Source organism: Synchiropus splendidus, chromosome 9, assembly GCF_027744825.2.
Source record: "Synchiropus splendidus isolate RoL2022-P1 chromosome 9, RoL_Sspl_1.0, whole genome shotgun sequence".
Classification (NCBI taxonomy): domain Eukaryota; kingdom Metazoa; phylum Chordata; class Actinopteri; order Syngnathiformes; family Callionymidae; genus Synchiropus; species Synchiropus splendidus.
Window position 1 is genome coordinate 25,563,135 of NC_071342.1, and position 27,760 is coordinate 25,590,894.

Below are 27,760 nucleotides of genomic sequence, written 5' to 3' on the forward strand. Positions count from 1 at the left end.
CCGCCGTGATTTGCGTCACACCGTCTTTACTTTGACATCAATTGAGTGTTTATTTTCACCTGATGTCCTCCTCCCATAAATGTACCCTCATCATAAGAGTCCAAGCTAATAATGTCTGTGTGTGCAGTTGCTCAGAGGTGAACGACAGTCAGGGCACTGACCAAGGCACAGAAACTGATGCTTGAAATGCTTTGCGACCGCAACACTTCAGACTGCGCGTGGAATGTGAGAGGAAACACGGTTGGCCACGCTGGTGTCAGCGAGCGCTCCACTGAGCCTTCGGTGTGGTGACATCACGGGGGACTTGCCAAGAAGCTCCATGGAAGACATTTCCAAACCTATTTGAATGCAGATGGAGCAGCTGCTTGTGCGTCCACACCAACGGTTGGAGAGTCAAGACGGTGGTTTCACTGAAACCTCCCACTGGAACTTCAGGTTTGGTGTGGGCTTCGTATTGTGGACCGGAGATCTGGCTCCATATCTGGTTTCAGGGAGCGTGAGCCAAGTGGTTCTGGTCCTCCTCAGCGTCGTAAGAGAAACATCAAAAAGGAGAGGAGGCGCAGGAAGGACTGCACTCTCCATCACACGTGTTTGTTTTTGGTCCAAATCGACTTGAGCGCTCCCTCCAGGCACCACAGATGCACCCGCCAGCAGCCGCTCTCAGCGGTCAGGAGGAGTGGGCAAACCCGACCGTTACATTAGGGACAGAAGGAGACCAGACTCGGGCCTCCTGCCAGCTGGAGGACAGCAAGCAGCATTTACAAACCCAGACTGTGGACAGCTGGGTCTGTGTGTCTGTGTGAACTGGGTCCTGGTGCATGTGTGTGTGTGTGTGAACTGGGTCTGTGTGTGTGTGTGTGAACTGGGTCTGTGTGTGTGTGTGTGTGTGTGTGTGAACTGGGTCTGTGTGTGTGTGTGTGTGTGTGTGTGAACTGTGTGTGTGTGTGTGAACTGGGTCTGTGTGTGTGTGTGTGTGTCTATGTGTGTGTGTGTGTGTGAACTGGGTCCGGGTGTGAGAACCTTGACAAACGTGAATGGCAGCTGGAAAAGCTGGTGTCACGTGGTGAAGTTGAGGCAGTACGTCAGGCAGCAGCGCTTGATCAGCCTGTGCAGGACGTTTGCAGAAATAACTCGATCAGTCGCACGTGTCTGATAATACAAGAGTCCAGAGACTCTCCATCAATGAACTAGACAACGCTCACACTCATCGAAGACCAACCACACGCTGGCTTGCGCTTCATCTGACGTGTGTAAGCTGCGCCATGTCGTCGCCGTGACGTCACGCGGGCGACGCGGAAGTCTCGGTGGGGAAGGTAAACTTCGGTCATGTAGAAAAACAGAAGGAAAGGGAGCAGTGAAGGACGCGCCCCGCCGCAGGTTGGGCCGCGGCTGTGAGATGGTTCGGCGGAGCGACTTTTTCCTGGACGACTGAGAGCCTGGCCGCGCGCCGCCGCAGGTGAGTGACGAGAGGCTGAAGTCCCACGGAGAAGCTGCAGCTTGAGGCTTGTCTTGCGCTTTTCTCTCAGTTCGCCACAATAGTCGTGGCTTCTGGTGCCAAACTGGAACAGGTAGATAGGTCTCCTCCATTCGGCCTTAACATTGTTGGTCCAAGCCTCGGGTGGTGACTCCATCCCCTGGTCGGACCAGCCGCGGCGTGTCAACTGGCACGCTTTGGAGAGCGCACCGTCACCTCCAGCAAACAGCTGGAATGTCAGGACGCACCCGTCACGTGCAGTGTTCCAGTCACACCTTGACAGGGGTTTGCTTCACAGCCGCCTTCACGTCGTTGATGGATCACTTTGTCCAAGCAAAGTGTTCCTTCTTCATGCTGCCAGTTACTTCGTACTGTCACCGTTAATGCCATGAACATCAAGATGACTACATTTCTTCTTCTGTTTCATCCAAAAATGTGTCTGCATGGTGCTTTTGAGTGCATGCTGGATGTGTGAAGCTCTGGGGTGTTTTCCAATCTCACGTCCCCTGGAGTGGAGGCCTTCAAGGCCCCTCATTTGAGAGCGACAAAGTCAGAAGAGTCAGAGAGGAAGCTTCTCTGCCTTTCATTGGGAGAGTCCTGCACCTGGACAGACACCTGGGGGGGGTTTGGACCCGTGGAGAGGAGAGGCACGACGCCCATTGGGACAGAGGAGGACATGAAGAGGAGAGGTGATTTTCAAAGACAAAAGCTGGATCCAAGCTGAGGAAACGTGGATCAGATTTGCAGAACGTGGAGAGCGTCTGTCACAGGATCAAGGCATGAGATGAAGCGAGAGCCTGGTGTATCTGGTCCACCTCGGTCGGAGCCGTGCAGGTGTGACCAAACCTCTCCATTTGCAGATGAGAATCTCAGACCATTTTCTCCTGGACCTGTTCCTGTTGTTCCACTGGGGGGCAGTATCGACCCCTTTTGAGATGGTCTGTGTGACACAGGTGTTGCCCATCCACGACTGCCAGAGGTCAGAAGCATCCTGGACCAACCTAATGCAGGGGAATGGAGCCCAACATGAGGGTCACAGCACAGGCCTCTGTCAACTGCAGCATGCTCTGATGAATGAACTGGGACCTGCTGATGGAACGGCAGGTGAGAGAGCGTGAGCCCCCTGGTGGAGCAGATGATGGGACACGGTGCAGGACATGTGTGTCTGTGGCTAGTGTTCCACGCTGCTGTTGCTCTGTGTGCAGTTGTACTTTCTCCTTCAGAGGTCAGACGCATGGGAAGGAACAGGTAGGGGAGGGGCGAGGAGCTGTAATTGGCTGGTGAGAAGGAGGAGGAGGAGGAGGAGGAGGAGGAGGAGGAGGAGGAGGAGGAAGGGCTGGACACTGATCAGCTGACAACAAGTGTTCATAGGGAGAGACGGAGAGACACAGAGAGGTGGGAGTTTCCACGGCAACACCGAGGCTCTCTGCAGCAGGTGAACTGACTCTGTAGATGACTGTGAGTGGTCTTAGTTTGGAAGCTCTGACTTACTCTTGACTGTCCGTCCGTTCGTCCGTCCGCCCGTGTCTGTCTCTTAGTGCGTGTGTAGGGGGAGGGGGAGGAGGAGGGGGAGGGGCGATTGCTACAGAGAGGAGGGAAAATCCTATTAGTGTCCAAGAAAGTACTGATCTGTTTTTGCCCTGTGTGTGTGTTTGTGAACTTGTATAGCGACACCTGTGGGGACCAGTTCTTGGGAACACACCTCCTGATTTGAAGTCTGAATTTTAATTGAATTAACATTGAATTCCATTTAGGTTCTCTGCTCATGTGTTTTGGAGTGCTGAGCGTGTGTGTGCAGCATACTTGTGAGGACCTAGTCTTGACAAACCACCTGTCCTCACAAGGTCTACATGATGGAAACCAGTCCGCTCCAGAGTCCTGGTTCAGGGGGAGAGGCTGGGGAAAGGGAGCTGGGCAGGAGAGGTCCTCACAAGGACAGGGATGTGTTCTTGCCGGGACGCAGCCACAGGCCGAGCGTGGCTGCGTCTGTGGGCTGCTCTCCTGACCAGTCGTGGCTGACGTGTCTGTGTTTGTGCTGCAGGTTCAACACCTGTTTATCGCTCTGTCCTCCGTCGCACCCGAGCATGACACCTGCTGGTGAAGCTGCGCACCTGCATGTGGAGCTCAGGCCTGTGAAGGAGCATCAGGGAGGCGGTTCACAGCACCTGCCGTGCCCCACTGACCCCCCCTGTCCCCACAAGCCCTGGCCACTCTCGAGCCCTGCTCCTGGTGCAGAGGCGTCCTCCCTCTCTCAGCGCAGGACCTGCTCTCTGTCCAACCAGAGCCACGACCGTGGTCCCAGCTCAGACCGGCCCGCTGGCGTCGGCGCCGCTCTCCTCTCCCCCTGGTCAACACAGTCAAAGAGGCCGGTGCTCCCGGGTCCGGAGGGGAGCACTTCCGTGGTGACGTATGGCTACATCCAGAAGGCCACCGTAGGCCGCCGCAGCTCTGCGTGTCCAGGTGACCTTGACCCGCCGCTCCCCCCATATAAAGGACGCAGTGACCCGGTTGCTTCTGGCCCGTCACTAAAGCGAGGGGACTCTCTGTCGCCACGCGCCTCGCCTCATCTGCAGGGGCCGCTCCGCAGCGCTGTGGCTTGGGGAGCCACTTGTAGGGCTCTTGAGGAATTTGGCTCCCCAGAACTGCGGCGCAAGTTTGGGAGCCACACCCCCGAGGGCTTCAGCCCGACCCTTCCTCGGCAGGGTTCCCCGTCCTGCCTCCGCTCAACAGTGCAACCACGCAACACCTGCACTTTGCCGTCCAGAAGCGTCCCCCTGGGACCCCAGTGGCCCCGGAGCCCCGCCTCGCACGGCTCCCATGTGATGGAGGTGCACCAGAGGAAAACATGGCTCACGGAGGAGAGGCCCTGCCCTCCTGCCGCACAAGTCCACGTCGCGGGCCCAACCCCCCCACACCACAGGACCTGGCAGCCAGCCAGCACTCACCGCCCTGGCAGCGCTGGTGACACCAGGAGCCGCAGGTCGCCATCGTCTGATGCGTCTGGGAGTCGTTCCCCTGCCCCCTCGCACGAAGACTGGCTCAGGTCTGAGAGTCCCAAGATGGGCCCCGTCTTCAGACAGCCTCCACCTTACATGCACCGTCCCCAGCAGCAGAACCAGACGCTCTTACCAGACGGAAGCACTGCCCAACCTGCCCCATCGTCCCCTGCAGCGCCCGCCCGGGCCCTGCGCCCGGCCCAGGACCCGCCTCCGCTGCGCCTGCCGGCACCACTGAAGGAGGACTCACGCTGGAACCAGCCAGTCCACTTGGTCCTCTCGTCCTCCGATGAGAGCTCCAGCGCACCAAGCCCACACCTGGCCACTGTCAAAGGCACAGTCCAGGCAGAAGGCAAACCTGGAGCGGGAGTGTTAAAGAGCCATGGAGCGGAGTCTCGGGACCAGGCTGGAGGAAGGTTGTCTCAGGGCTCCAGTGGAGTGACGGATGCATCCAGTCGTGACACCCCTGGAACGGTGTGTGTCCTTTTGAGAGTGTGTCAATGTTCCAAGCATGATGTGGTGCTCAGAGGAGGAGGTCCACCTGCTGGCTCAGGAGTCAGCACTATGTGGAGGTCAAGGGTCACAGAAAGGTCACAGCGGCTTTCACCTTGATGTTGTCTAAAGTGCTGTGCCGCGGCACGCCGGCGTGTCCGCTCTTGTCATGAAGCTGAGGCGAAGATGTTGGAGATTTACCAAAATAATGACATGCACACTTGTTTTGTGATAAGATCCAGAGCTATTTCAGAGAAATGACGCCTTGCCCTGGAACCAAGGTTGTTTCTGCTGGCAGCCAATTTGGAAGTGGCACAAGTTAAAAATGATGCTCTTTCTCAGGCAGTCAACAACACCACACTTGATCCTTGATATTTCCTTGTTTTGCCAGCGCGACATCACCACGGCAACCAGATCGCAGCGGCTGGCTCAGGCCAAGTGGGCGTTTCTGTTCGGCGAGGAGACGGAGCGTCTTCACAGGAACGGTACTGCTGTCACCTGGCTACAGGCTGTGGCTCATCCCACCGTCGGCAGAGTTGCGAGGCCCCGTGGCGTGCTGCCCCTGCTCTGCCCGCGTCACCTGTCACTGCATGTTCACAGCAAGTCACCTGTGCTGGTCCCAGCGTCCTGCATTCCTCAGCCGCTTTTTCTCATCCCGTCCCGCTGAGTCTTAGTCAGCAGGAACGCACTGCCAGGAGTCAAAGTGGCTCACGGCGGTGACCTCCTGGGTGTCGCTGGCTCGATCACATGACTCAGCCACAGCATGCTCACCACATGTCTGTGAGGCGGACAGGCTGAGCACTAACTCCAGCCTTGTGGACTCTCTGACAGAAGCTGCGCGCCCCTGTGCCGGCCCTCAGAGCAGGGCCCGGCCCCGGAGCAGGTCGTCCCACCAGGAGGTGAGGCAGATCCAGGTGGAGCTGCTGAGCGCCGACGGCCGGAGCCCCGCCCCCAAGACGGGCATCATTCGCCGCACCATCAAGTATTCAGAGACGGACCTGGACGCTGTGCCGCTGCGCTGCTACCGTGAGACCGACCTGGACGAGGTGAGGGCGCGGCCCCTCTTCTGGCCTCTCACAGACCAGCCCGCCGTGACCGCCAGGTGTCCCCTCTGTGAGCGGCAGGTGATGCGGGCGGAGGCAGCGGAGGACGCAGACTCTGCCTTTGGTAGCAACCGCAGCTTCAGTCCCGCGTCCTCCTCGCCAAAGGCAGCGCGGCACCAGGAGAGCCAGGAGGAGGCGGTGAGCTGGGCCAGCGTGGGTCTGCAGAGGCACCGAGCCTCCAGAGATGATGAGGTCTTCAGCCTTGTGCTGCACAGGTGAGTCCTCCTCACAGCCGCTGCCAGAGCCAGACCAAACTGATGAACGCTCACGGCACAGGAAGGTGGAGTCTGTGGACCCCGCTCTGAAGTCTCCCCTGGTGGTTGGAGGTCCAAAGTCCCCGCTGCCTGTAGGCTCTCCTCACAGGACGTCCGACAGCATGGACTCCTTCAGCCGGCACTTTGAAAGCATCATGGAGTCTCACCGGGCCAAGGGAACGTCCTACAGCAGCCTGGACAGCGTTGACCTCTTGACCTCGGGCTCCACCCCAGTCTTCACCTTCGACCTGCCCACGCTGACGCCCGAAATTCAGGTGAGAGCTCGCTCCCAGATGGCGCCCCTTCGGCCGACAGAGCGGCAGCGTGGCGGTCATGTGACTGTCCTGGTGTTTGTGTGCGCTTCAGAGTCGCATCTGCGAAAGCGCTCAGCAGATCATGGACTTGAGTTTCTCCCCGCTGGTCGGAGCCGAAGCCTCCAAATCTTCTCGCTCTGAAGTGTCTCTCAGCGCGGCGGCGCCGGCCGGAGGCCAGGCTCGCGCCTCCTCAGCTCACTCCAGGCTGGAGAAGGAGCCGCGTGGCGGCGTCCAAAAGGCCACCTCCGTGCCGCTGCTGCACAGCAGCCAAAGGTTCGTCCGCTCTCTCGCCTGCTCCATAGCAAAACCGCGCCTTGGTCACGTGACCCCGAGGCGGCTGAGCCGAAGGTTGACGTGTGACTGTGATGTGCAGGACGGCGCACGGCGGCAGCGACGACTCGCTGGCTAACGGCTGGAAACCCGACCGACAGGCCGCACGGCGCCTGGCCAAGCGTCTCTATGACCTGGAGGGGTTCAGGAAGTCAGACGTGGCTCCGCACCTGAGCAAGAAGTGAGCCGCTTCCTTCCGGCCCTCCTGCGCCGCTCTGCTGGTTTGCCCTGACCTCACAGGCCATCTGTGTCCCTGCAGTAACGAGTTCAGCCACATGGTGGCAGAAGAATACCTCAGCCACTTCGACTTCTCCGGCCTGCCCCTGGATGAGGCGCTCAGGTTCCAGCTTGGGTTTGTCCCCCACATGGACCTGGCCTCCATGCTCATGAAGCCATTCTTCTCTGACCAGGAAACTTCTCAGTCGCTTCGCCCTCATTGGGGAAACGCAGGAACGAGAGCGAGTCCTGACACACTTTTCCAGAAGATTCCTGCAGAGCCATCCGGAGACCAGTCAAGGTTTCTGTACTTCCTCTTCCTCAGCCTGTCTGCGCACCTCCTTGTGGGGACATTTGGTCAGACCCCACAAATCCAAGCCTCCATTTGAGGGTCCAAACCAACTGGGCCAGGAGAGGTCCCCACAAGGATGGTATGACAAGCCTGCGTGTGCGTCTCTAACCCGCTGGTCTCATCTCAGACAGCATCCACACGCTGACGTGTGCCGTCATGCTGCTGAACTCGGACCTCCACGGACACGTGAGTCCCTTCTCATCTCACTTAGGATAAAGAGGCGCCTCCATTCTTAGTGTGTGTGTGTGTGTGTGTGTGTGTGTGTGTGTGTGTGTGTGTGTGTGTGTGTGTGTGTGTGTGTGTGTGTGTGTGTGTGTGTGTGTGTGTGTGTGTGTGTGTGTGTGTGTGTGTGTGTGTGTGTGTGCAGAACGTGGGCAAGAGGATGTCGTGCCATCAGTTCATCTCCAACCTCGACGGTCTCAACGACGGCAAGGATTTTCCCAAAGAGCTGCTGAAGGTGCTTCCTGTCTGCTCATGCTAATGCTAGCTGGCTAACGCTGATGTCGCTCCTTCACTGACTGGAACTGTCTGTCTGCAGAACCTCTACAGCTCCATCAAGAACGACAAACTTCAGTGGACCATGTGAGTTTCTACACTCACACACACACACGTCTCTCTCTCGCCGTCACCCTCTAAACCTAACCCTCCTAAACACCTGAACCAGACTGAGGGCGCTCTCACACTGCAGGTTCTGTCTCGGGTGGCCACTGCGCCCCCTGCTGTGCAGCCTCAGGCCATGTCCCTTTTTCCTCCTCAGCTGGTGGCGCTCTGCGCACAATAGCTGCTTTGTGAGCCACAATGAAGCAGGTGTCAAGGAAGTCGCCATCAGCCACGCCACAACCTGTTTACCACCATGGCCTTGACCTCCTTATTTCTCTGTCCCTTCTTCACATGATGAGTCCTGGTCACCTCAGAACTGAACCGATGACGGAGCTGAGCCACGGCTGGAACAGAATGTGGCCTTTCACAGCCAAAACTAACCATGAAAGAGTCTGGTCATGTTGGTTTTACGAGGAAACGACAGCAGAAACAAGCTGCGTAATGCGGCGCGTCTGGATGGGTCCACGCTGCTCTCACGACACCTTGAGCACAGTGAGAGAGGTGACTGAGGATGGAGAAGGTTTGAGGCAGTGACGTCCAGGTCCAGACGTCAGAAGTGATCCATGAATGGTCTGGTGGTAACTCTTTCCTCCTCACTGTGCTCCTCATGCAGTGACAGCTGCAGATCACAGCAGTGAGAACAGTGAGTGGAGAGCGCAGCGTGATGCACTGAAGCAACTCTGTCTGTCAGTAACATCAGCTGTTGAGAAAACACCTGAGCTATCAAACCCCCCAGAACCTTGACTGCCCGCCATCTATCATGTCGGTGTGGAGTGGCGCTGGACACCTAGTTTCCAGCGTCTAGCGGCGAGTGGCCTGAGGCCAGAAGCTCACCCCCTGTGGAGAGTTTTCCCAGACGTAGGGATCAGGTCCGCGTCCAAACCCAACTGTCTTGTGCTCGCATCTGGCACCTCGGAGCTGAAAGAGCTTGGTCTGGAGCATGCTGAGACCTTGTTGGGACAAGTGTGGCTAAACCAGGCACACACACGCAGAACTTCCCTGACTGTCTGTCGCTGTGATCCGACAGTGATGAGGAGGAGCTCCGATGTTCATCCGAGCCGCTGGACTCCCGGACAGACTTGGCGTCGCACACCCTGAAGCGGTCTGGGACCAGACGCCGCCCGCACTGCGAGGAGGAGGTCTACAAGAGCGGCTTTCTGGTCCGCAAAGTTCACGCCGACCTGGACGGGAAGAGGAGTAAGTGCCGCTGCGCGCACACACACGCGGGTGCGGTGGACCCGGGTTCACGGCGTGTCTGGCCTCCCTCAGCGCCGCGCGGTCGACGCAGCTGGAAGTCCTTTCACGTGGTCCTGAAGGGCATGATGCTCTACCTGCAGAAGGTGAGCCCAGTGATGTCATGTGACTGACGTGCCGCGCCCACACTGGAGTCAAGGTGGCTGCTGTCGGCAGGAGGAGCAGCGTGCGGAGGAGGACGTGAGGAACGCTGTGTCCGTCCATCACTCGCTCGCCATGAGAGCCGCCGACTACCACAAGCGGCCGCACGTCTTCTACCTGCGGACGGCGGACTGGAGGGTCCTCCTGCTGCAGGCGCCGTAAGCCCCGCCTCTCCTGCGCCTCCTGCTCTGACAGCTGTGTCAGTATGTGTTGCTGCTGCTGCTGCTGCTTTCAGGAGTGGCGAGCAGATGCAGTCGTGGATCACACGCATCAACCTGGTGGCGGCCATGTTCTCGGCTCCGCCCTTCCCCGCCGCCATCGGCTCCCAGAGGCGCTTCACTCGCCCGCTGCTCCCGGGGTCCAACACCAAGCTGTCGCCGGTAGGCCTGACTGAGGTGGCGGCGGCGCGACCAACCCGGCCTCTCGTCACATGACCGTGTCTCCACAGGACAAGCAGGTCCAGTCCCATGAGAACCGCTTCCGTGCGGTGACCTCAGAGTTGGCGGAGCTGTCAGCCATGACGCCGGAGCCCAAGGTCAAAGGTGGTGAGCTGGAGGAGCAGAAGCTGCGACGGGAGTACCTGGAGTTCGAGGTGAGGGGGGCGATGGGGGACCGGCCGAGTGCGCGTGACCAGCAGGTGGTGCTCATGGCTCCTCCTCCTTCTGACGCAGAAAACGCGCTTCGGCACCTACGCCATGCTGCTGCGAGCCAAGATGGCTGCAGGCGACGGCGACCTGGCTGCCTTTGAATCGGCGTTGCTGGAGGACGACGTCCTCCAGAGGGCGCACTCCAGTCCCGCCCAGGAGCTGGACCGGAGCGTCGCCGGCGGGGGCGGAGCCACGCCGCAGAACGGAGCAGCGAGCAGCAAAGAGACTGAGGAAGCTGCGGTCACCAAGTGACCCGAGGTGGAGTCCACGGGGCGGACGCACTGTGTGTTTGTCATGTGACCAAGGGTTCAGGCCGTTGAACAGAGACTTGATTTATTTATTGAGCTGTGACGCGCTGACCCCGCCCACTTTAGTCCTCAGACGTCAATAAAGTACTTCACACTCGTGCGTAATATCTCTCGGGGTCATGTGACCAAGCGCTAGAAAAAAATACTTTTATTTTGGTAGATCTGATCAACATCCACTTCCCCCCATCTGCAGCGGAACCTTCATCCCTGGTTGGCTGCGTCGGGCTCCTCGTCCACGGGTTGGCTGCCGAAACCACTGTCCACTGCCGCGTCTGATGGGATGCAGGGAGAGTGGTGAGGGGCGGGCGGGCGGGCGGGCACACACACACACACACACACACACACACCTGCCGCCAGCTTGTCCTCCGCCCTGTCGGCGCTGCAGATCAATCGCACTCCTTCCGTCAAACCGAAGGACTCGAAGGCCTCCACCAGGCCGCTGACCGGCCCGCCGCCCAGCTGTTGGACACCAAAGCGTTAGTGAGCGCCGTCTACAGCCGTGGACGTGGCGGTGCCACCTTGTAGTGCTGCAGCAGATGGTGGCAGGGGGCGCTACTGTTCTGGTAGAGGTGAGTGAGCGTCGCCATCCCCAACTTCTCCGCCAGCTTCCTCCACGACACGTTCTTGGAGCGCAGCACGTCGGCGAGCCTGCTCAGCGTGGCATCATCCAGGACGGAGCGGTCGCCGCCAACGGGCAGCGGAGCTGCGGCAGAGTCGGCAGTCAAGTCACCGGCTCCACCAGCTGCGCCTGCAGGGTCCCACCCCTCCCGCCGCCCCCGATACCTGGCTCGCTTCCTCGGACCTTTCTGCTGAGGTGGCGCCGCGACTTCAGCAGGTTTCGCACCTGCAACAGACGGGCTCCGCTCCTCAACTGAACCTGGGCTTTTATTTTGAAGGGCTTACCTTCTGACAGGTAGCCAGGTCCAGCGGGGTGTGGCCTCTGCTGTGCCGCTCGCCTGGAGTGGGCGGAGCCTCTGGGTCCTCGTCGGAGCTGGAATCCAGCGGCTCGTCGTTCTCCACGTTTTCCAGCGCACCTGAGGAGGAGAGTGCCACTGACTAACCGCAGGGCGGGGGCGCTGCAGCGTGAGTGAAACGCCATCCCCGGTGATGACGTCGGAGACCAAGCCAGCGTAACACTGTGTCTTCAAGAGGAACCTTGTTGTTTCTCTTGATGTTTTGGCACCAGAGCGCAGTTCTGGCCCAGTGTTTGGACTGCGTTGTTTCCTGTCATGCGGACTGAGGAGTTGCATGAAGATGGAGACAGACCTGCAGCGATCAGCAGCGAGCACAGCGTCGGCGAGCCCAGACCCGCCGCCAGGTGCAGCGAGGAGTTGCCTCCAAACGTACAGACGTTGACGTCGGCGTTGAGCTGCCACCAGAGAGAGCAGAGCGCGTGACCTCCAGCCCCGCGGGGGCGCCGCCGCCGCACCACTCACCTCGGTGATGAGCGTGCACGCCACTTTGAAGAGGTTCTCGCGGACGGCCAGGTGGAGGGCCGTGTGGCCGCCGGACTGCTCGGGCGCGTTGACTTTGGCTCCTCCCTCCACCAGCAGCCGCAGACAGCGCTCGCCGTCGCGCCGGACCGCCAGGTGCAGCGGCCGGAGCCCTGAGACACGGAGACGTGCGGGTGAGCGTCCGCCGCCCCTCACCTTCTCCCAGCAGTGGACTCACCGTGGAAGTCGGCGGCGTTGAGCAGGTGCGCGTGAGCCTCGCCCAGGTGAGCCAGCAGGACCCGCAGCGTGGCCACGTCGGCGCCCAGTGCCGCCAGGTGCACGGCGCTGCGGCCCTGCTCGTCCAGCAGACTGGGGTCGGCGCCGGCCCTCAGCAGCATCTCCGCCACTCTGGCCTGCCGCGTCACCACGGCGATATGGAGCGGCGTCTGCAAGACAAGGCGCTGTCACGCGGCTGTCGGGCCAGCGAGCGGCGGCCGAGCTGGGACCTGTCGAAGGTGGTTGGGCGTGTTGAGGACGTCCAGCTGGCGGCTGGTGACCAGCGTGTGGATCAGCTGCTGGGCCACGGCCCCCTGCTGGTGGATGACGGACAGGTGCAGGGGCCTGTGGGCAGAGACGGGACCGTGGCAGCTACCACCAACAGAGGGCGCCACGCAGGCGACAGACTCACGTGTCTCCGTTCTGGTCCTGAACGCCGCAGAGGTGTCTCTGCAGGCCCAGCAGGGGGCGCGCGTCGCCAGTGCTGCAGTAGCTCAGGAGGGCGGCGAGCGACGGGCGGCTGCTGAGGGCGGCTGCTGTTGCCATGGAGACGGCGTTAGAGCGCACAGCGCAGAGGCCCTTCCGACCTTCCAAACTCACCGATCTGAGCCAGCCGCTGCTCCAGAGCGGCGCGGCGCCCCGTGACCGGGGCGTGGCCTGACATCTGAGGCCCGCCGCCGCCAAAGCCGTTGAACGTGGAGTAGAAGGGCGGCGAGCCGTTGGCCTGCTGGAACTGGAATCCTACACAGCAGACAGCTGCGGGGTGAAGGCGGGTCCAGGTCAGCGTGGCTGACACCTCTTACCTCCTCCTCCTCCGGCGGGACCCCCCGCCGCCCCCCCTCCTCCTCCGGCTGCTCCGCCTCCAAAGCCCCCGCCCCAGGGCTCGTAGTGAGGCAGCGGCTTCTGCTTCTTCCTCAGGACTTCTTCTTTATCTGCAAAGGCCAGGAGACGGCGTCAGGCCAGACGAGCGTGAGCGGCGGCGGCGGCGGCGGACGTGGCGACCGACCGTGGACCTGCGGGACGTAGGTGAAGTGTTTGGGGTCGCTGCAGTCGCCCGCCTTCTTCCTCTTCAGCTGAAGGAAGACGGTGACGGGACGCTGGATCTCGGCGCTGCGGTAGGGCGGAGTCCTGAAGACGATGGCGTACTGAGGGCAGGGGGAGGCGTCAGCTCGGGTGGGCGGAGCCGGAGGCCTCGCGCGTCTGGCTCACCTGCTTGTGAACGTCGGTGGGAGAAAACTCTCCGAAGGCCTCCCAGCCCCCGTCCTCGTCCTCGTAGAACCGGACCTCGATGTCGTCTGGACAGCAGAGGTGCACGATGGGAGAGGAACATGCCATGCGCACGTGACTCTGAAAAGACCACACACCTTTCTGGACCTTGTCGCACAGCAAGAAGATCTCGTCTCCGCCCAGGACGGAGCCGCAGCTCTTGTCCATGCGGGAGATCTTCAGGTTGGAAGCGTTGGGAGATTCTGCAAGAGAGGCGGAGCTGTTGCATGAGGCGCCGCAGGCACGCGCGCACGCGTACTCACTGCTGTCGTAGATGGGGTTGGACACCACGGGCTTCAGCGCTCGGGTGAAGCCTCCGTTACTGTCCTGCAGGAAGGCGGTGAACTTGAGGCGAACGATGTTCAGGTCCATCACTTTGCCGAGCTCCTGCGCCTCCTTCAGGACGGAGCTCTCCTCGGACTCTGCCACAACACGTGTCACGTCCACGCGCCAGCAACACTAGGAGTCACTGCTGCGCAGCCTGAGGGTTCGCGTTGCCTTACCGGTCATGTGACCTTGGACCCGCTGCCGCTTCCTCTCGTCCCGCAGGCGTCGGGTGAGGACCTCCACCACACTTTTCTTGGTCACATGGAGGATCCCCAGGTTACTGAACCTGTCGACGGAACAATCCGGACTTGAGCAACAGGCAGGAACGCTCCGGAACATGTGACGTGTCATGGACACTGACGAGGCCGTGAGGTCGTTGGGTCCGATGTCCAGGGTGCAGGTTCCGTTGTCAGTGCAGTGGCGTCCCACCAGGCTGTGGGCATGAACACGAGGAGGTTCTGTGTGGGTCACCAGCTGGACCTCCACCCGGGCGTGACCCACGTAGTTGTTGACCTGAGAGGAAGGGAGCGCCAGCTCTGGGGTTAATGATGGACCAGGACCAGAGGACCAGAGGACCCCGGGACCACAGGACCCCGGGACCACAGGACCAGAGGACCAGAGGACCACAGGACCAGAGGACCAGAGGACCCCGGGACCACAGGACCAGAGGACCCCGGGACCACAGGACCAGAGGACCACAGGACCACAGGACCACAGGACCAGAGGACCACAGGACCACAGGACCACAGGACCAGAGGACCACAGGACCACAGGACCCCAGGACCAGAGGACCAGAGGACCAGAGGACCCCGGGACCACAGGACCACAGGACCACAGGACCACAGGACATCAAGAGGACCCGTCTGCGCTCACCTTCACAGTGGGGTAGGTCCTCCGGTTGCGCTCGCTGGACGCTCCAGGCAGGCCTCCATGAGACGGGCCCTCACACTCGTAGCGGAAGCGGAAGCCTCGCTGAGACCAAAGCCAGGTTTAGAGCCTTGGACAAGGGCAGAACCAAAGTGGGCTTCACCTGCTTGGGCTCCTCGATGATCTGGATGTAGGGTCCGTGCGCTGAAAGCACAAAGCGGCGCCCTCAGCTTCGCGGCCAGGGACCCGGCTCACGGGACTCACCTGTCTCGTAGGGCTCGGACTTGACGTCCACGGGAGGGATGTAGCTGTCAATCATCATCTGCAGCTGTGAAGCAGATGCTCGGTCACCACAGTTCTCACAGCACTCACTCACTCACGGAGGCTCACGGGACTCACGTCGTCGTACATCAGCGGAGAGTCGGACGACATTCTACACAGAAACACACACACACACAGACAGAGCAAAGTGGTCAGCGGACGGACTTGGTGACGTCACACTCGTCGTGCGTTACCGGAGCGCTCCAGCCATGACGCCGCCGGTCGCTCACTCGCGGGTCCCAGTCCTGCGGAGACAGAGCTGTCAGGCACGGGACAGGGACGCGGGCGCTCGAGCCCGGAGCCTGTCAATCACCGCGCCACACTGGCCACGTGGAGGCACCGCACCGCACCGCAGGTACAAACCAGAGTCCCGCAACCCACTCGTTCGATCCCCACAAACGACGCAACGACGGTCGGCAGTCACTCGCAGGACCGTCCGCCCGGAGGCCAGCCGCCAGATGAAGGGTCGAAACAAGGCGGAAAGTCTGATTCTGACAGATGTCAAAACAAGACGAGACGACAACCTGCGAGTGACTCCGAGCAACTCACCACCACACAGCGCGAGACTCGCGCTATTTTCCACTACCTGCGTCTGCTCTTCGGTTCTTCTTCTGTTTCCCCAAAAACTTCAAACAAACCCGTGAACAGCAGGAAATCCCCGCCGGAGTTTCCGTGGGATTTTTTCACAATAAAACACGGAGCGGGCGAGACGGTCCCTCAACTCGCTCGTGAGTTTTCCACGAGCATGCGAAACCCCCGCTGAACCAACGTCCACTAATCAATCAACACAAACATATACTCGGTTAGACTGGCGAGCCTCTCGTCACACGCAGCTGACTCGACTTGGTCTGACTCGGACGGTGAACTGCTGGCCCTGGATCGACTGTGTCTACACCGCTGATCTGACAGAGCTCATCGATGAACAACTGCGGTCGCAGTCCACCGACTTCAGCTCACGAGACTTTAAAGCGATACAAATCCATGTCCGCAAGTCATTTCTGTTCTTGCTTCGAACGCGATCTATTTTCATTTACTTTGAAATGGCTATCGTTTTACCGGAATACACGTCACGGCCAAGCCAGCCGCCCCAGTGTAGCCCCGCCCCGCTGCCATGGCAACCGCCTGCCGATCACTCGGCGTGGAAAGCCCCCGGAGTTCAGGGGAAATTCCGTCGTCACGTGGGAAAGTCCTGCCTGAAGAGGTCCCGCCCACGATCACCGTCGCTTCCTCCCTCGAGCGTCTGAACCAACGTGTGTCGTCTGTGCTCGCCGGCGCACCTCCGCAGGGCGCTCGCTGAATCAGCTCCAACGCTGACGTTCTGGGACGGCACTGAAGCGCCCTCCCGCGGAGACAGACAGTAGCGACACTGAGCAGAGCGAGTCCTCCAGCAGGCGGAGGAAGAGAGGGCGGACTGCTGCCCGCATGCACAGCTGGTGTCGCTGTGTGAATGTCGTTCCGTGGGGACACTTTTGCATGTGACGCAGGTGACGCGGACGTGTGTTGAGCTCAATGAAAGAACTGTCGACGGAGGCGCGAAGCATCTCCTACGGTCCATTCTGTAAGAAGGAGCCAAAGGCAGAATGAGACGCTTTTGGGACTCACGTGACACCGTGACCTCGGCCCCTGACCTCCGCACAACAGGAGAGACTCCGGTGCCGCTCCTCCCCAGCAGGGGGCGCTCTGCAGCAACAACACGGCGAGCAGTTCCATACCACAACTGCTGTCGGGGGCAGCAACTCAACAACACTGCAGCGGGAAGGTAAAGAGTCTTTATTGCTTGGCCTCCATTAAAAAAGAAAGAGGAACTCCATTAAAATAAAGAGACAGTCAAGCATTTCTCCACATCGCGTGTGCAACGTCAGCCGAGTCCGAGTGTGGGAAACGAGAAGGACCAACACAGATGCGACCACTCGCTGCTGGTCGCATCTGTGTTGCAGTGACCTTTGACCTGTGTGAGACACAGGCGGTGGCGGCAGTAGGACCTGAGCTGCCGCCCGAGAGCAGCGTAAACCACAGCAAGCTCACGGCCGGAAGATCAGAAGCAGCGAGGGAGAGGGGAGGCGCTGGTGTCCAGAGAGGTCAGAGAGGTGAAGGCACACAAGCAAGAAGCTGAGCAGGTAGAAGAAATCCAGATGGACCCGGCGGGTCAAAGGTCAGCAGCATCACCACAGGGTGGAAGAAATAAAGCACACTTCTGCAGAGGTCAGACAGAAGGTCAAACGGGGAAGCTCATCCCTCTCCATCTACGTGAAGATGAGGCCCGCCTCGCTGTAGACCCGAAAGACCTTCTCGATGGCGTTGACGTAGGCCGCCGTGCGCAGGTCCAGGCCCAGGTGGTACTTGTGGGCCGTCCGCATGATTTGCTGGCAGGAGACAGGGAGGGCAGTGAGCCACGGCGGCGCTGGCGCCGGACTGAGGCGGCCTTACCCTGGCTGACCGCTCCATGGTGAAGGCCAGCCCCGAGTGGACGATGTCTTTCTCCGACGCCCCCTGGAGGACGCCATCCCACATGGTGAGGCTGAAGCCCTGCGGCTCACGGGCGGGTACTCACCGCGATGCGGGCCTGGAACTCCGAGGTGGGGACCACAGGAATGGAGCCACGGTGCTTCCCAAACTTCCTCTCCAGACTCTCCTGCACCGACACTGAGACCAAAGAGGAGGGAGAATGAGGAGACGGGCCGCCCACGCCGCCCGGCCGAGCCGCGTCCTACTCACTCAGCAGGTGGTAGTTGGAGTCGCGTTCGTACTTGAAAGTGAGTCGGCCGTAGCTGACGTGATTGAGGTTCTTCAGCCACTCGAAGTAAGACACCGTCACGCCGCCGGCGTTCAGGTACATGTCCTGAGGAGAGCGGTCCGCCGTCAGCCGGGCCGCCACGCACGGGCGCGCGACACCGCCGCGTCCTCCGTGGCTCTCGCTCCAGCCATCTGAGGCGCGGGACACATGGCCACGGCCGGGCAGGTCCAGCCTGAAGCCACTCACCGGGATGACCATGATGTTCCTCTCTAGAAAGATGCGGTCGGCTTCAGGAGTCGTCGGCCCGTTGGCACCTTCTGCCACAATCTGGAAGAACCAGAAGCCACGAGACGTCAACCTCTAGAGGGCGCCACAGCGTCAGGCGTCTGGGCGCGACCTTGGCTTTGATCTTCCCAGCGTTGCTCTTAGTCAGCTGTTTCTCTCCGGCGGCAGGGACCACGATGTCGCACTCGGCCTCCAGGATGTTCCCCTCGTAAGGCGTGGAGTCCGGGAAGCCAACAATGGTGCCGTTGGCCTGCCAACACAAGAAGTCCCACCAAGAAGCCCAGACTCAGAACCATGGGGCAACTGACCAGTTTGAAATCTTCCAACTGTTTCGGGTCGATGCCGTTGGCGTTCCAAATGTTCCCATCGATCTCTCCGACTCCCACACACTTGGCTCCGAACCGATGGAGGTACCTCATCGTGTGAAGACCCACGTTACCGAATCCCTGCCAAACAGCAGCGCAGACACAGTCACAGGCAGAAGAGCGACCCGGAGAACTGCGGCGGGAACAGGCAGCGGCCCGGTCGGCGCCCGCTGCTCGCGCGGGCTGAGAACTGACTTAAACGAATGAGGACATCTGCTGGCTGTCCTGACGTGAGCACACGCGCCCTGGAAATACCCAAACAAAGATGGCGACCAGCAGCGGGGCGCGGGGATGACAGCTTCAGCAGGGGGCGCCAGCAAAGAGAGGCAGCTGGTGCCTTCTATTCTCTGCTAGTCAATACCATCCCAAATCATCATGAGGAAAACTGGTCCCAGACTCGCCGGTGGTCAGCGCCTCCAGCAGGAGCGGTCTTTGTCACGGCGACGCTCCTGCCGAACCCACCGGAGCCTGAGCCGCGGCGCGCAGAGGTACCTGGATCACAAAGGTCTTGTCCTGGAAGCCCGGGCTCAGACCCAGCCGGCTCATGTAGGCCGCTTCGTTGATGAAGTTCTCGATCCCATGGAAGACGCCACGTCCGGTGGCCGAGATCCGACCGTGGATGCCCCCCTGGCTGATGGGCTTCCCGGTGACGCAGGCGCTGGCGTTGATATCCTGCAGGACAGGTCAAGGGTCAGGTGGCCGCGGGGCGCGGACGCAGCGCTCACACCCACGTAGTGGCCCATGGTGGTGGCAAAGGTGTCTGCGATCCAGGACATCTCCCGCTCGCCGGTGCTCATGTCGGGAGCTGGCACGTCGATCCCCGGTCCTGCACAGCCAGACAGCCTTCAGGCTCCGCCGGCCCAGCCGCAGCCCCACCCCGCTCACCGATGAAGCCTTTCTTCGCCAGCTCCACGGTGAATCTCCGCGTGATCTTCTCCAGCTCATTGTCCTGAAAACAGCAGGACCAGGGTCACCAGCCAGACACGGGAAGGGACCTGGACAGAGTCTTCTCACCGAATACTTCTTCGGATTGATCTTTACTCCAGCTTTAGCACCACCAAAGGGGACATCTGAAATCACCAGACACGTGAGTGGCCCGCCGGCCCCACCGGAGCAGCTTGACCTTGTGACCTGGTGTCGGGCCTCGTCATTTCTATGATGGTGTCAGGGTTGTGGTGTGGGCAACTGAAGCCGTGCCAGCTAGCTAACGTGTGGCACCACTGCGGCGTGAGCCCACGCACGTGCTGCCAAGCTGAACCGGGTTAGTGAGCGAAGCCCGGATCTCCAGCCTAGTCAAAGTCTCTTGAGACACACACACACCTGCTGAGTCAGGAGGACCGAGTCGGGTCTGGCCCAAGTCACACACACTTTGATTCCAAATATCGCGCGCTTCAAAAAAGTCTTGAAAAACCACCCTCATTCTTCTGACATAGTCACCAGAGAGCGTGACTCACCGACAACAGCGCACTTGTACGTCATGAGGGACGCCAGAGCCTTGACCTCGTCCACAGACACGTCGGTGCTGTACCGGATCCCTGGGAAACACAGGAGTCACTTCAGCACAGGAAAACAAGGGAGGAGTCCGTCTGAGCACACCTGCATTCCACTGTGGGGCGGCGCCGTGCAGCAGGCTGCAGAGCGAGGCCCCTGCTCTTCCACAGCACCGTTCTATTTCTAAGCCGAGTGAGCGAAGCCAGGTGGCACCTGCTGGCCGTCTCCTCCAACTAGGAACCAACCAAGGAACCGCGATTGACTTGTTGTTCCGTGTGGCCTCTGAAGTCCACGCGAGGACATCCGCATGGACACTGGAAATGCACCCAGGAGCCTGCGTGGACCTCCACACGTTCATCAGGTCGCCACCGACCCGGCGAACACCTGAGCAGGATCAGAGCTGCGATGGCTCCGGTGATTCAAAGTGCTGTGGAGGAGAAGGCCACCACTTCACTGTGAGCTCTCCAGCCCCGGCGGAAGCAGACTCTGTCACCAGAGTTTCTCCTGTTGTTTCAGGACAAGCGTCTTCAGCGCGAGAGTGGCTTTGCCTTTGGGACAGGGCGACCCCGGAGGCGCGTGTGACGGACGGCTGAAAGCCTCGCCTTCTCTGAGACGCACCACGTGATCGCTGCCAGAGGTTTGGTTTAAAGTCACATGACACACGTCTGCCACGAGCCTGCTCAGTCAACACCGGCTAAATATCATTTCAGACATTTGCCAAGCGACTCCACAACAGCCAAGCAGTTCGTGTCCCTCTCAACCAGAAAGGAAAGTGTGGTTTTCCCCTCAGTGAGACAACAGCCAGCATCACATGCAGGAGTGCAACCTTTTGGGAACGTTGATGGTTCAGTGCTGCTGCTGCTGCTGCTGCTCCCCAAGCGTCGGAGCAACAGACTCTCGTTTGTACCCCATGCCATCGTACGACTCCTCACTTGGGGGGGGAGTAGTGGGGTACGCCAGACTACATAGTAATGGACACTTGTTCAATGTGCAACACCCGTCTCTATGGTGCAATAACCCATTTTAATCTACGTTTTATTGGATTATATATTTTATTTTCAATTTTATAGTATTATTGTATGTTTTTATTCTCTGTGTGATGCCCTTTCTTGCCTCTATTGCTGCTGGAAGTGCAGCTTTCCTGGAGGGAGTCATCCCAAAGGGATCAATCAAGTCTCGTCCAAGTCTGGCCACACAGTCCGACTGCTGCTCTTCCACTGGCCGAGCCTCACTCCAGCACACAGTGAGTGAGTCGTGGATGTTTGTCAGCTGCTGGAAGTGGAAAACAGCTTTGTTCGCGTGTGATAAACAAGACTGAGTGGGAGGGGATCCGCCGCTGACGGGTGGCGGGCCACTTCCGGGGCTCTGGTTTTGGCTCCTCGCAACCCTCATCATCATCATCATCATCATCAGAACACAACAGCAGACCCAACGCGCGCCTGGCCTCACCTCCCTTGCAGGGCGTCCGGTGCTGGCTGTGCTGGGCTCGGTAGCCCTCCACCACCTCCCACTCGCCGCTGTCTCTCTTGATGGGGAAGCTGACGCTGAGGACGTGGTTACACGGCTTGATGATGCGCAGGATCCCGCGCACACGCTCGCGCTTCTGCGCGGGCGTCTCCCGGGTCCTCAGGTCCTCCACCAGCTGGTCCTCCACGATCGCGGCTCCTCGGTCGAAGAAACCCTCCACCATGGTGAAGAAGTTTGGATCGTCGTCTCGGTCCGCGGCCTGGCTGTAGCCGCGCAGCCGCCCCACAACCGCCGGCACGGGTGAGTCGGCGACGGCCCGCCGCCCCTTCATACCTGCCAAGTACCGGAACATGTTCCAACTGGAGCCGGAGCTGAGTGCCGTCGGTTCTGTGACGAGCGAGGGCAGAAGCGAGGAAGCGTCGCTGCTCCGCCTCTTCCGCCTCGCGACACACCTGCGCGAGCGCGCGCACCGCCGCTTGGGCATGTCGCCACACCGGACCGTGCTTTGATGGACCCGGCCCGTCAGACAGCGGTGCGCCTTCGCGTTAGCGTTAGCGTTAGCATTAGCGCCAGCCTCAGCGGGGGAGAGCGGCCCGCTCCGAACCTCCCGCTGGCGTCCAGTCCGTCCACTAAGAGCGTCCCACCGCCAGCAGGTGGGGTGTACTGTGCGGAATTCACGTTTTAAGAAAACAAGTAAGGCACAGATGCGACGAGCGGAAAACAAACAAGGAGCTTCCGGTGGAGACCTTCCAAATTAAAGTGAGCCATGGCGGTGGTTTGCGTGTCGCGGCTCCTTCTGTCGTTTTTTGTCCGTTGGACCTGATGAATGCAAGGCGTGGCACCCCGTCTATGTTTTGATGTGTTGTGGGGACCTGTCATCGACCCTCCCTGTGATGCCTGCAGAAGGCTGCACTGGTGGGACCCATGGAGGGAAGATGCGGTCACGTGTTTGACCCCGAGTCACCGCCAGCCTTCGTCCTCTTATGCACTGTGTTTCCGGGGTCAGGCACACAGCTGTTGGCATGAGTCAGCGGGGAAAGGCCCATGTGTTTTGGGGCGCTCCTCCTGCCTCCTCATCAGTCCAGTCCGGGTCCCAGGAGGCAGGCTGGCTCCGCCTGGACCTCCGGCGGAGGCGCGGCCGACTGCAGCCCAGCGCAGGTGTGACCCGTGCGGCTCTTTCTCGGCCCCCGCTGCATGTCCCCACTGCTAACCTGGTGTGATCTGCAGCTGCCACCACAGACGTCCTGCCTTCAGAGTCCCTGCATGAATACCTGGACAGTGTGGCGCGTGACGCGGCGCCGCAGCACTCGCCAGAGTCCAAGTGTGGAGCTGTGTCTGTGCCGACGGAGCGTCTCAGCGTGTGGACTCTGAGCCAGAGCCTGCTCCTGCAGGCTCGGCGCGAGGCCTCCACCTCCACCCCTCCGTCCATCTCATCCAGTTCCCCGGAACTCTTCGCTCCTGAGACCCCGTCCCCCCCCAGGGTGCAGGAGGAGGGCGTGGCCCTGCAGGTGACCAGCCATGGCCTCTTCTGCTGCCAGGAGCCCGAGCCGCCCGCCCTCCCTCCTGGCACCGGCCCGACCACGCTGCTGAGCCGGTGTCAAGAGCCCAGCGTCCGGTACAGCGTCCTGGTGGCCGTCCTACACCCCTGCCACCTGAAGGAGGTCAAGGTGAGGTGGAGCTTGGGGTCAGATGAGATGTTGATGAGCGATGTGACGGCCCTCTGGCTGCAGGCCAAGTCTGGTCCCTCTGCGGGGACCCTGATCCCCCTGGCCTCCCTGCTGGTGACTGACCAGTCTGCTGTGGAGATGACGGTGGTTCTGTGGCGCCGAGCAGCGTTTTGGGTGGTGACTGTGGGACCTGGGGACGTTGTGATGATATCAGGTGGGTCTGAAGGCTCAGCTCCTCTATATGTGGCGCTGGAGAGCAGCAGCAGCAGCAGCAGCAGCTGCTAGTGTTGTCACGCTTCAGGCCTGCAGGTGAACCAGGATCGCTGGAGAGGAGAGAGGATTCTGCAGTCCACCTTCTCTTCCAAACTGCTTCGTCTTGGCCAGGTCACCCTCACCAGCTGTCCTCCAGGTAAGGCTGAGCCCACCGCCGCCGCTGCCACCGCCTCCGCTCTCACGCCGCTCCTCCTCAGCTCCACCACTGGTCCCGCCTCACGCTCTGGAGGCCTTGTGTGGCTTTCTCCGCCAGCGGCGCCCCCTGCTGGTGTCCTTGCCCCCACGGCGTCCTCAGGACCTGAGCCGCCTCCCGTACGCCTCCCTGTCTGCCTTGCGCCCCAACACACTGGTGCACGCCCGCCTGAGGGTCACCGGCTGCTGCACCTGCACAGGTGTGCGACGCCCGCCTTCGCAGCACGTGGAGGCCGCTTTCAAACAAGTCTTTGTCTGTGTCAGAGTGGAAGCCGGAGGCGGAGTCCAGGTCTCGGTCCGCCCTCCAACAGTTAGCCGTGGTGATGGTGGAGCAGTCCGGGGGTCAGGATGGGAGGCTCCTTCTGTGGGGCGGGGCCACCAGCTGGCTTCAGAGCTTCCACACCAATAAAGGTCCCTGCACGAGGGAAACACACACACACACACACACAAAGGAGACTGAACCTCTCCGTTTTCATCAGACACTGTCTGGGACATCCGCTTCCTGCTGGTGAGGGAGGGCTCCACTTCTGGCCGCGCCGAGCTTCACTCGACCCCTTGGAGTTCTGCACGAGCTCTAGACCCTTCTGACCCCAGGGGGGCGACGCTGTCTCCCATCATCAGGACCAAGTCCGGAGATGGACCTCAGAACCCTCTTGTCACAGAAGTTTACAGGTGACACTTGACACACACACACTCTCTATCCTCTCCTGGCCATCGCCCTTTCCCCAGCCTCTCCCCCTAAACACATGGCTCACCTGAACCTGGACTCTGGACCCAGAATCACCCAAGTCTCCTGACCAAATGTCTCCACATTGACATCAGGTCCTCACAAGGAGAGCGTTTTGTCCCCACATGTGAGGGTCCACCAGACACACACGTTCAATTCTTCATTGTGACGCAGGGGAGGCGATGCTCCAAGTCCAAGTCAGGTGGTTCCAGTTCCGGCAGAGCAGCCCTCAGCCCGTCCTGACGGCGTCCTCGGCGCTGGCTGGGATCGTGGCGGCGCTTCGTGGCGACGTGACCTACACGGGCTGCGCTGGCTGCCGCTCAGAGCTGGACACCGATGCTAACGGCATCTTCCGAGCTTGCTACCCGTGTCTGCCCCGCACCTCCGTGGGCACCTTCTACAGGTGAGGCGGCCACTCGGGAAGGTGGGGGGTTGCTGAAGTGTGCGTGTGCGTCCCAGAGCGGCCCTGATGGGGCTGGGCGGGCCGGAGCAGTCCCAGCTGTGCGTGCAGGTTCCTCCCGTGGCTCTGCAGAAGATCCTCGCGGCCGCACCCCAGAAGATTCGCAGAGAGTCAGGTGAATATGAATGCACATGTTGCTGTTGCTCCGAGAGGCAGTGAGGTGAGCGTGGCGGCTGCAGGTTCCGATGAGGAGGGCATCAGGATGGCAGCAGAGAAGATCCGGAACCTGCTGGAGCTTCCAAAGAAGACCTTTGTTGTCACACTGCGGAGCATCTTCATGTGTGACGAAAACGATGTGGCCATCGCTCAGGAGTTCACGCTGCTTGACATGCAGCCTCTGGAGAGCACGAGCGTCACGTGACCTCACTGACCCTGCGGACTGTGTGTGTGTGTGTGAGAATCTGCTCCCTGTCTCAGCTCAGTGTTGGTGACTGTCATGTGGCGTGTTTTCAAGACGGATATTTGGCTCCACCCTCTTCTTCTCTGTGGAATTAAAAGACTAAATGCAACACAGCACTTGGCCCTCAGTCACCTGTGAGGACTGCTGCAGTGGTGGGGGGGCTGAAACAGAAACCAAGTTCAAGACACAGATGTTTGGAGTCGTTTTATTCAGCACGTTGTTGTTGTTGGTCCACCCAGAATGCATCCAGCCATCTCCACAGTTAATGGTGGTCCAGGTCCAGGTCAAACTCAAGATTGCCACTCACAGGACTGCCAGGACTTTGAAGATGCCGGCGGCGAGTCCCTCCGTGTCACTCGGCTTTGGAAGTGTCCTGAGCAACGCTGTAGAGATCATCCAGCAGCTCTGTGACGGAGGGGAGAAGACAGTGCTTACAGAGGGCCGGCCATCACGCGGGGTGTCAGCACGCACTTGGACCAACCTCCGTCACAGGCGGGCGCCGCTTGGCCGGGGCTCCCTCCGTCGCCCCCTTGCTCACTGAACAAACCAGAGAATCCGGACTTCTTCTGCTTCCTGTCGTCATCATCGTCTTTATTCAAGAATCGGCTGAAGAATCCTTCCTTGTCGTCTTCGTCCTCGCCCTTCTTCTTGTCCCGTCCGAACGAAAAGAGTCCCCCTCCGTCTTCGTCCTCGCCCTTCTTCTTGTCCCGTCCGAACGAAAAGAGTCCCCCTCCGTCTTCGTCCTCGCCCTCATCCTTGTCCCCGCCCAGCGCGCCCTTGATGGCATCTGTCACCTTGTCTTTCACAAAGTCTCCTGTGGAAACACAGACCGGACGGACCTTCAGCGCTTGTGAGCGTCTTCTTTCTGAGCATGTTGGTCACGTGTTTTCCTGCTGTATGGCGCGAAGGTCTTTGCTTCTCGGCTTCAACTGCGGCGACTCGTTGGTCACACGACCAACCCGTGTCAAATACAGCAGAAACGAAGATTATTGATGTCAAAATAAACTCACCGAATTTCTCAGCCACAAAGTTTGTCATGGAGCTCATGTTGGGCGAGGAGTAGTGCCGCTGCGGTGCTGCGTCTCAGGTGTGAGCGGTCCAAACCGACCTGCTCCACCTGCTCCACCTGCCCCGGGCGCCTTGCAAATCAACAGCATGACTCACCTGTTCTCTCCACTTTCCATGTGATGGACACGCCCTGATCTCCTGCCCACTTTTATGGCCTCACCGGCGTCCTCCGTGCAAATCACTGACCGAGACTAAAACTACACAGACAAAACAGTCGTTTTTGCTGACGCAGCACAAGCTGGCACTTTGCTTTTCCGCTTCCTTTTTTTTTTTTTTTTTTTTCCAACACCGTTCACACGAGGTGTCGGACAGTTTTGGGGCTAGAAAGAAGAAGAAATGTGGGGGTCAGCTGAGTTTTAGGCCGACAGCGAGCCCACCCTTCTTTGCTGGCTGCATCCAGAGCATGATCTTCTCCAGTCTGCTCAGAAGAGCAGGCAGACATCAGGCCTGCTCTCTGGTCTCACTCATCTTCAAGGGCTCGCAAGGTTGCTGCTGTTTTCGCTTGGCTTTCCACTGGTTCGGGCGTGGCGCTGAATCTAGGCCAGGGCTCCTCCAACGTTACACAGATGTCACACCTGACCCGCCTCATCCGCACCGGCCTTTCAGTGGAAAACCAAACCGGTTTGAGGACCTGAGCAAAGGGGCCTGAATCGGCCTGTGGCACCAGTCCCGTCCCCTCACACCGCCCGTCTGAAACCTGAGCGCGCTGCACCGCCTGGTTCCTCCGAAGCTGTCGCCGCTGCTGGGCTTCACAGGTCAGGGCTGCCCCTGTGGAAGCCAAGGTTGCTGGTTCCCCTCCGTCTTTTCAACCTCAGCCATTTTACCGTCAGCGGATACAAATGATTTGATTGGGCTCATTGCCGATGACTGATTTCGCGGTGACAAAGACTCGTCACTATGAAGATGAAAACAGGCTGGAGAATAACATTATCGAGAAGACAAAAGACTCGTGGTGGAACCAGGAGTCAAAACACACATGCAGAAAGGAGACAGACGAGAGAGTCATTTCTGAATTCAGATGTAACTTTAATTTGAGGAGGATGGTCCATGTAACACAGGAACGTGCCGCTCTACACCGATGCCAGTTCTGCTGTAGAATCCTGAAGCCCGGTCCCTGCGACCTGAACACAGACAGAACCGTCATCCCTGAGCACGTGGACTGTGTTGCGTCACAGACGCTGCCGTCTCTCACCTCCAGCCTCTCACTTCTTTAACATGTTGCCAAGGAAGGACAATCCCCCGCCATCATCCTTCGACTCACACTCTCCATCGCCACCTTTGACCAGTCCCATCACGCCGTCCAACATCCCTCCTTTGTCGCCATCGCTCGACGCGTTGGCGAGTCCCATCACGCCGTCCAACATCCCTCCTTTGTCGCCGTCGCTCGACGCGCCTCCTTTGACCAGCGACACCATGTTTGACATGAGGTCTTTGTTGTCCTCTTCTTTGTTTTCCTGCCCAGAAGCTTCGTTCTTGCCACTCAGGCAGTTCTTGATGCCGTCCTCCACCATGTCTCCTGCAGCAAACACACACGTCAGCCGGTCCTGTTGTCCTGACCTAGACGCTCCAGTTTCCTCTGAACCTCTGCTCGGTTTGGTTCTTGGAAGAGACCTGGCCTTGGAAAAACCGCAGAGAACCACATGCTAAAGCAGTGAGGTTC

The 27,760-nt window shown here is 59.9% G+C and overlaps 4 protein-coding genes across 9 annotated transcripts; 2 read left to right on the forward strand and 2 right to left on the reverse strand.

The window, feature by feature from the left end:
- Positions 1 to 1,281: 1,281 nt before the first annotated feature.
- LOC128764716 (PH and SEC7 domain-containing protein 1-like) lies at positions 1,282 to 10,761 on the forward strand. 6 transcript variants are annotated; one of them, XM_053874749.1, is made up of 19 exons: positions 1,282 to 1,456; positions 3,516 to 4,944; positions 5,354 to 5,447; positions 5,794 to 6,008; positions 6,087 to 6,280; positions 6,342 to 6,594; positions 6,686 to 6,906; positions 7,007 to 7,144; positions 7,223 to 7,303; positions 7,374 to 7,480; positions 7,659 to 7,717; positions 7,899 to 7,988; positions 8,070 to 8,113; positions 9,159 to 9,328; positions 9,401 to 9,471; positions 9,542 to 9,684; positions 9,762 to 9,906; positions 9,975 to 10,118; positions 10,198 to 10,761. In XM_053874749.1, the coding sequence occupies exons 2-19, from the start codon at positions 3,559 to 3,561 to the stop codon at positions 10,423 to 10,425; spliced, it is 3,783 nt and encodes a 1,260-aa protein (XP_053730724.1). In that variant the 5' UTR covers positions 1,282 to 1,456; positions 3,516 to 3,558; the 3' UTR covers positions 10,426 to 10,761. The 6 variants fall into 6 exon arrangements, 5 of the variants coding, with proteins under 5 accessions (XP_053730724.1, XP_053730727.1, XP_053730723.1 ...); XM_053874748.1 differs by lacking the exon at positions 1,282 to 1,456 and adding an exon at positions 2,809 to 2,909; XM_053874750.1 differs by lacking the exon at positions 1,282 to 1,456 and adding an exon at positions 2,894 to 2,932.
- nfkb2 (nuclear factor of kappa light polypeptide gene enhancer in B-cells 2 (p49/p100)) lies at positions 10,615 to 15,216 on the reverse strand. Its single transcript, XM_053874762.1, has 23 exons — positions 15,166 to 15,216; positions 15,041 to 15,083; positions 14,915 to 14,978; positions 14,814 to 14,854; positions 14,657 to 14,755; positions 14,145 to 14,296; positions 13,960 to 14,069; positions 13,720 to 13,878; positions 13,555 to 13,659; positions 13,400 to 13,485; positions 13,197 to 13,335; positions 12,994 to 13,122; positions 12,791 to 12,931; positions 12,603 to 12,726; positions 12,421 to 12,535; positions 12,153 to 12,360; positions 11,918 to 12,087; positions 11,748 to 11,850; positions 11,385 to 11,515; positions 11,265 to 11,325; positions 11,000 to 11,184; positions 10,829 to 10,940; positions 10,615 to 10,753 (listed from the first exon to the last, which is right to left on the reverse strand). The coding sequence occupies exons 1-23, from the start codon at positions 15,180 to 15,182 to the stop codon at positions 10,683 to 10,685; spliced, it is 2,565 nt and encodes an 854-aa protein (XP_053730737.1). The 5' UTR covers positions 15,183 to 15,216; the 3' UTR covers positions 10,615 to 10,682.
- Positions 15,217 to 15,225: 9 nt separating this feature from the next.
- On the forward strand, positions 15,226 to 26,418 carry shld2 (shieldin complex subunit 2). The gene is given in 11 exon segments (XM_053874763.1): positions 15,226 to 16,730; positions 22,320 to 22,471; positions 22,541 to 23,194; positions 23,282 to 23,389; positions 23,451 to 23,645; positions 23,710 to 23,856; positions 23,925 to 24,075; positions 24,077 to 24,117; positions 24,347 to 24,575; positions 24,632 to 24,747; positions 24,812 to 26,418. Coding segments are annotated over 11 exon segments (2,154 nt in total). The 5' UTR covers positions 15,226 to 16,551; the 3' UTR covers positions 24,994 to 26,418.
- LOC128764721 (glutamate dehydrogenase, mitochondrial-like) lies at positions 16,727 to 22,034 on the reverse strand. The gene is made up of 13 exons (XM_053874764.1): positions 21,296 to 22,034; positions 19,810 to 19,890; positions 19,370 to 19,425; positions 19,241 to 19,304; positions 19,087 to 19,181; positions 18,848 to 19,027; positions 18,299 to 18,436; positions 18,103 to 18,240; positions 17,952 to 18,032; positions 17,687 to 17,810; positions 17,523 to 17,614; positions 17,399 to 17,461; positions 16,727 to 17,334 (listed from the first exon to the last, which is right to left on the reverse strand). The coding sequence occupies exons 1-13, from the start codon at positions 21,795 to 21,797 to the stop codon at positions 17,215 to 17,217; spliced, it is 1,734 nt and encodes a 577-aa protein (XP_053730739.1). The 5' UTR covers positions 21,798 to 22,034; the 3' UTR covers positions 16,727 to 17,214.
- Positions 26,419 to 27,760: the final 1,342 nt, after the last annotated feature.

Bases quoted from the DNA above. Each gene is read 5' to 3' on its own strand.
- LOC128764716 (XM_053874749.1), top strand. From the start codon at position 3,559: ATGACACCTGCTGGTGAAGCTGCGCACCTGCATGTGGAGCTCAGGCCT. The intron at 6,281-6,341 runs GTGAGTCCTCCT...CTCACGGCACAG, and splicing joins TTCAGCCTTGTGCTGCACAG to GAAGGTGGAGTCTGTGGACC. The intron at 6,907-7,006 runs GTTCGTCCGCTC...TGTGATGTGCAG, and splicing joins CTGCTGCACAGCAGCCAAAG to GACGGCGCACGGCGGCAGCG.
- nfkb2 (XM_053874762.1), bottom strand. The intron at 12,361-12,420 runs GTCCCAGCTCGG...CTTGTCTTGCAG, and splicing joins CGCCCAACCACCTTCGACAG to ACGCCGCTCCATATCGCCGT. The intron at 11,851-11,917 runs GTGAGTGGTGCG...CTCTGGTGGCAG, and splicing joins CGTGCACGCTCATCACCGAG to CTCAACGCCGACGTCAACGT.
- LOC128764721 (XM_053874764.1), bottom strand. From the start codon at position 21,797: ATGCCCAAGCGGCGGTGCGCGCGCTCGCGCAGGTGTGTCGCGAGGCGG. The intron at 19,182-19,240 runs GTGAGCGGGGTG...CTGGCTGTGCAG, and splicing joins GGCGAAGAAAGGCTTCATCG to GACCGGGGATCGACGTGCCA. The intron at 17,615-17,686 runs GTGAGTAGGACG...CTTTGGTCTCAG, and splicing joins CTCCAACTACCACCTGCTGA to TGTCGGTGCAGGAGAGTCTG.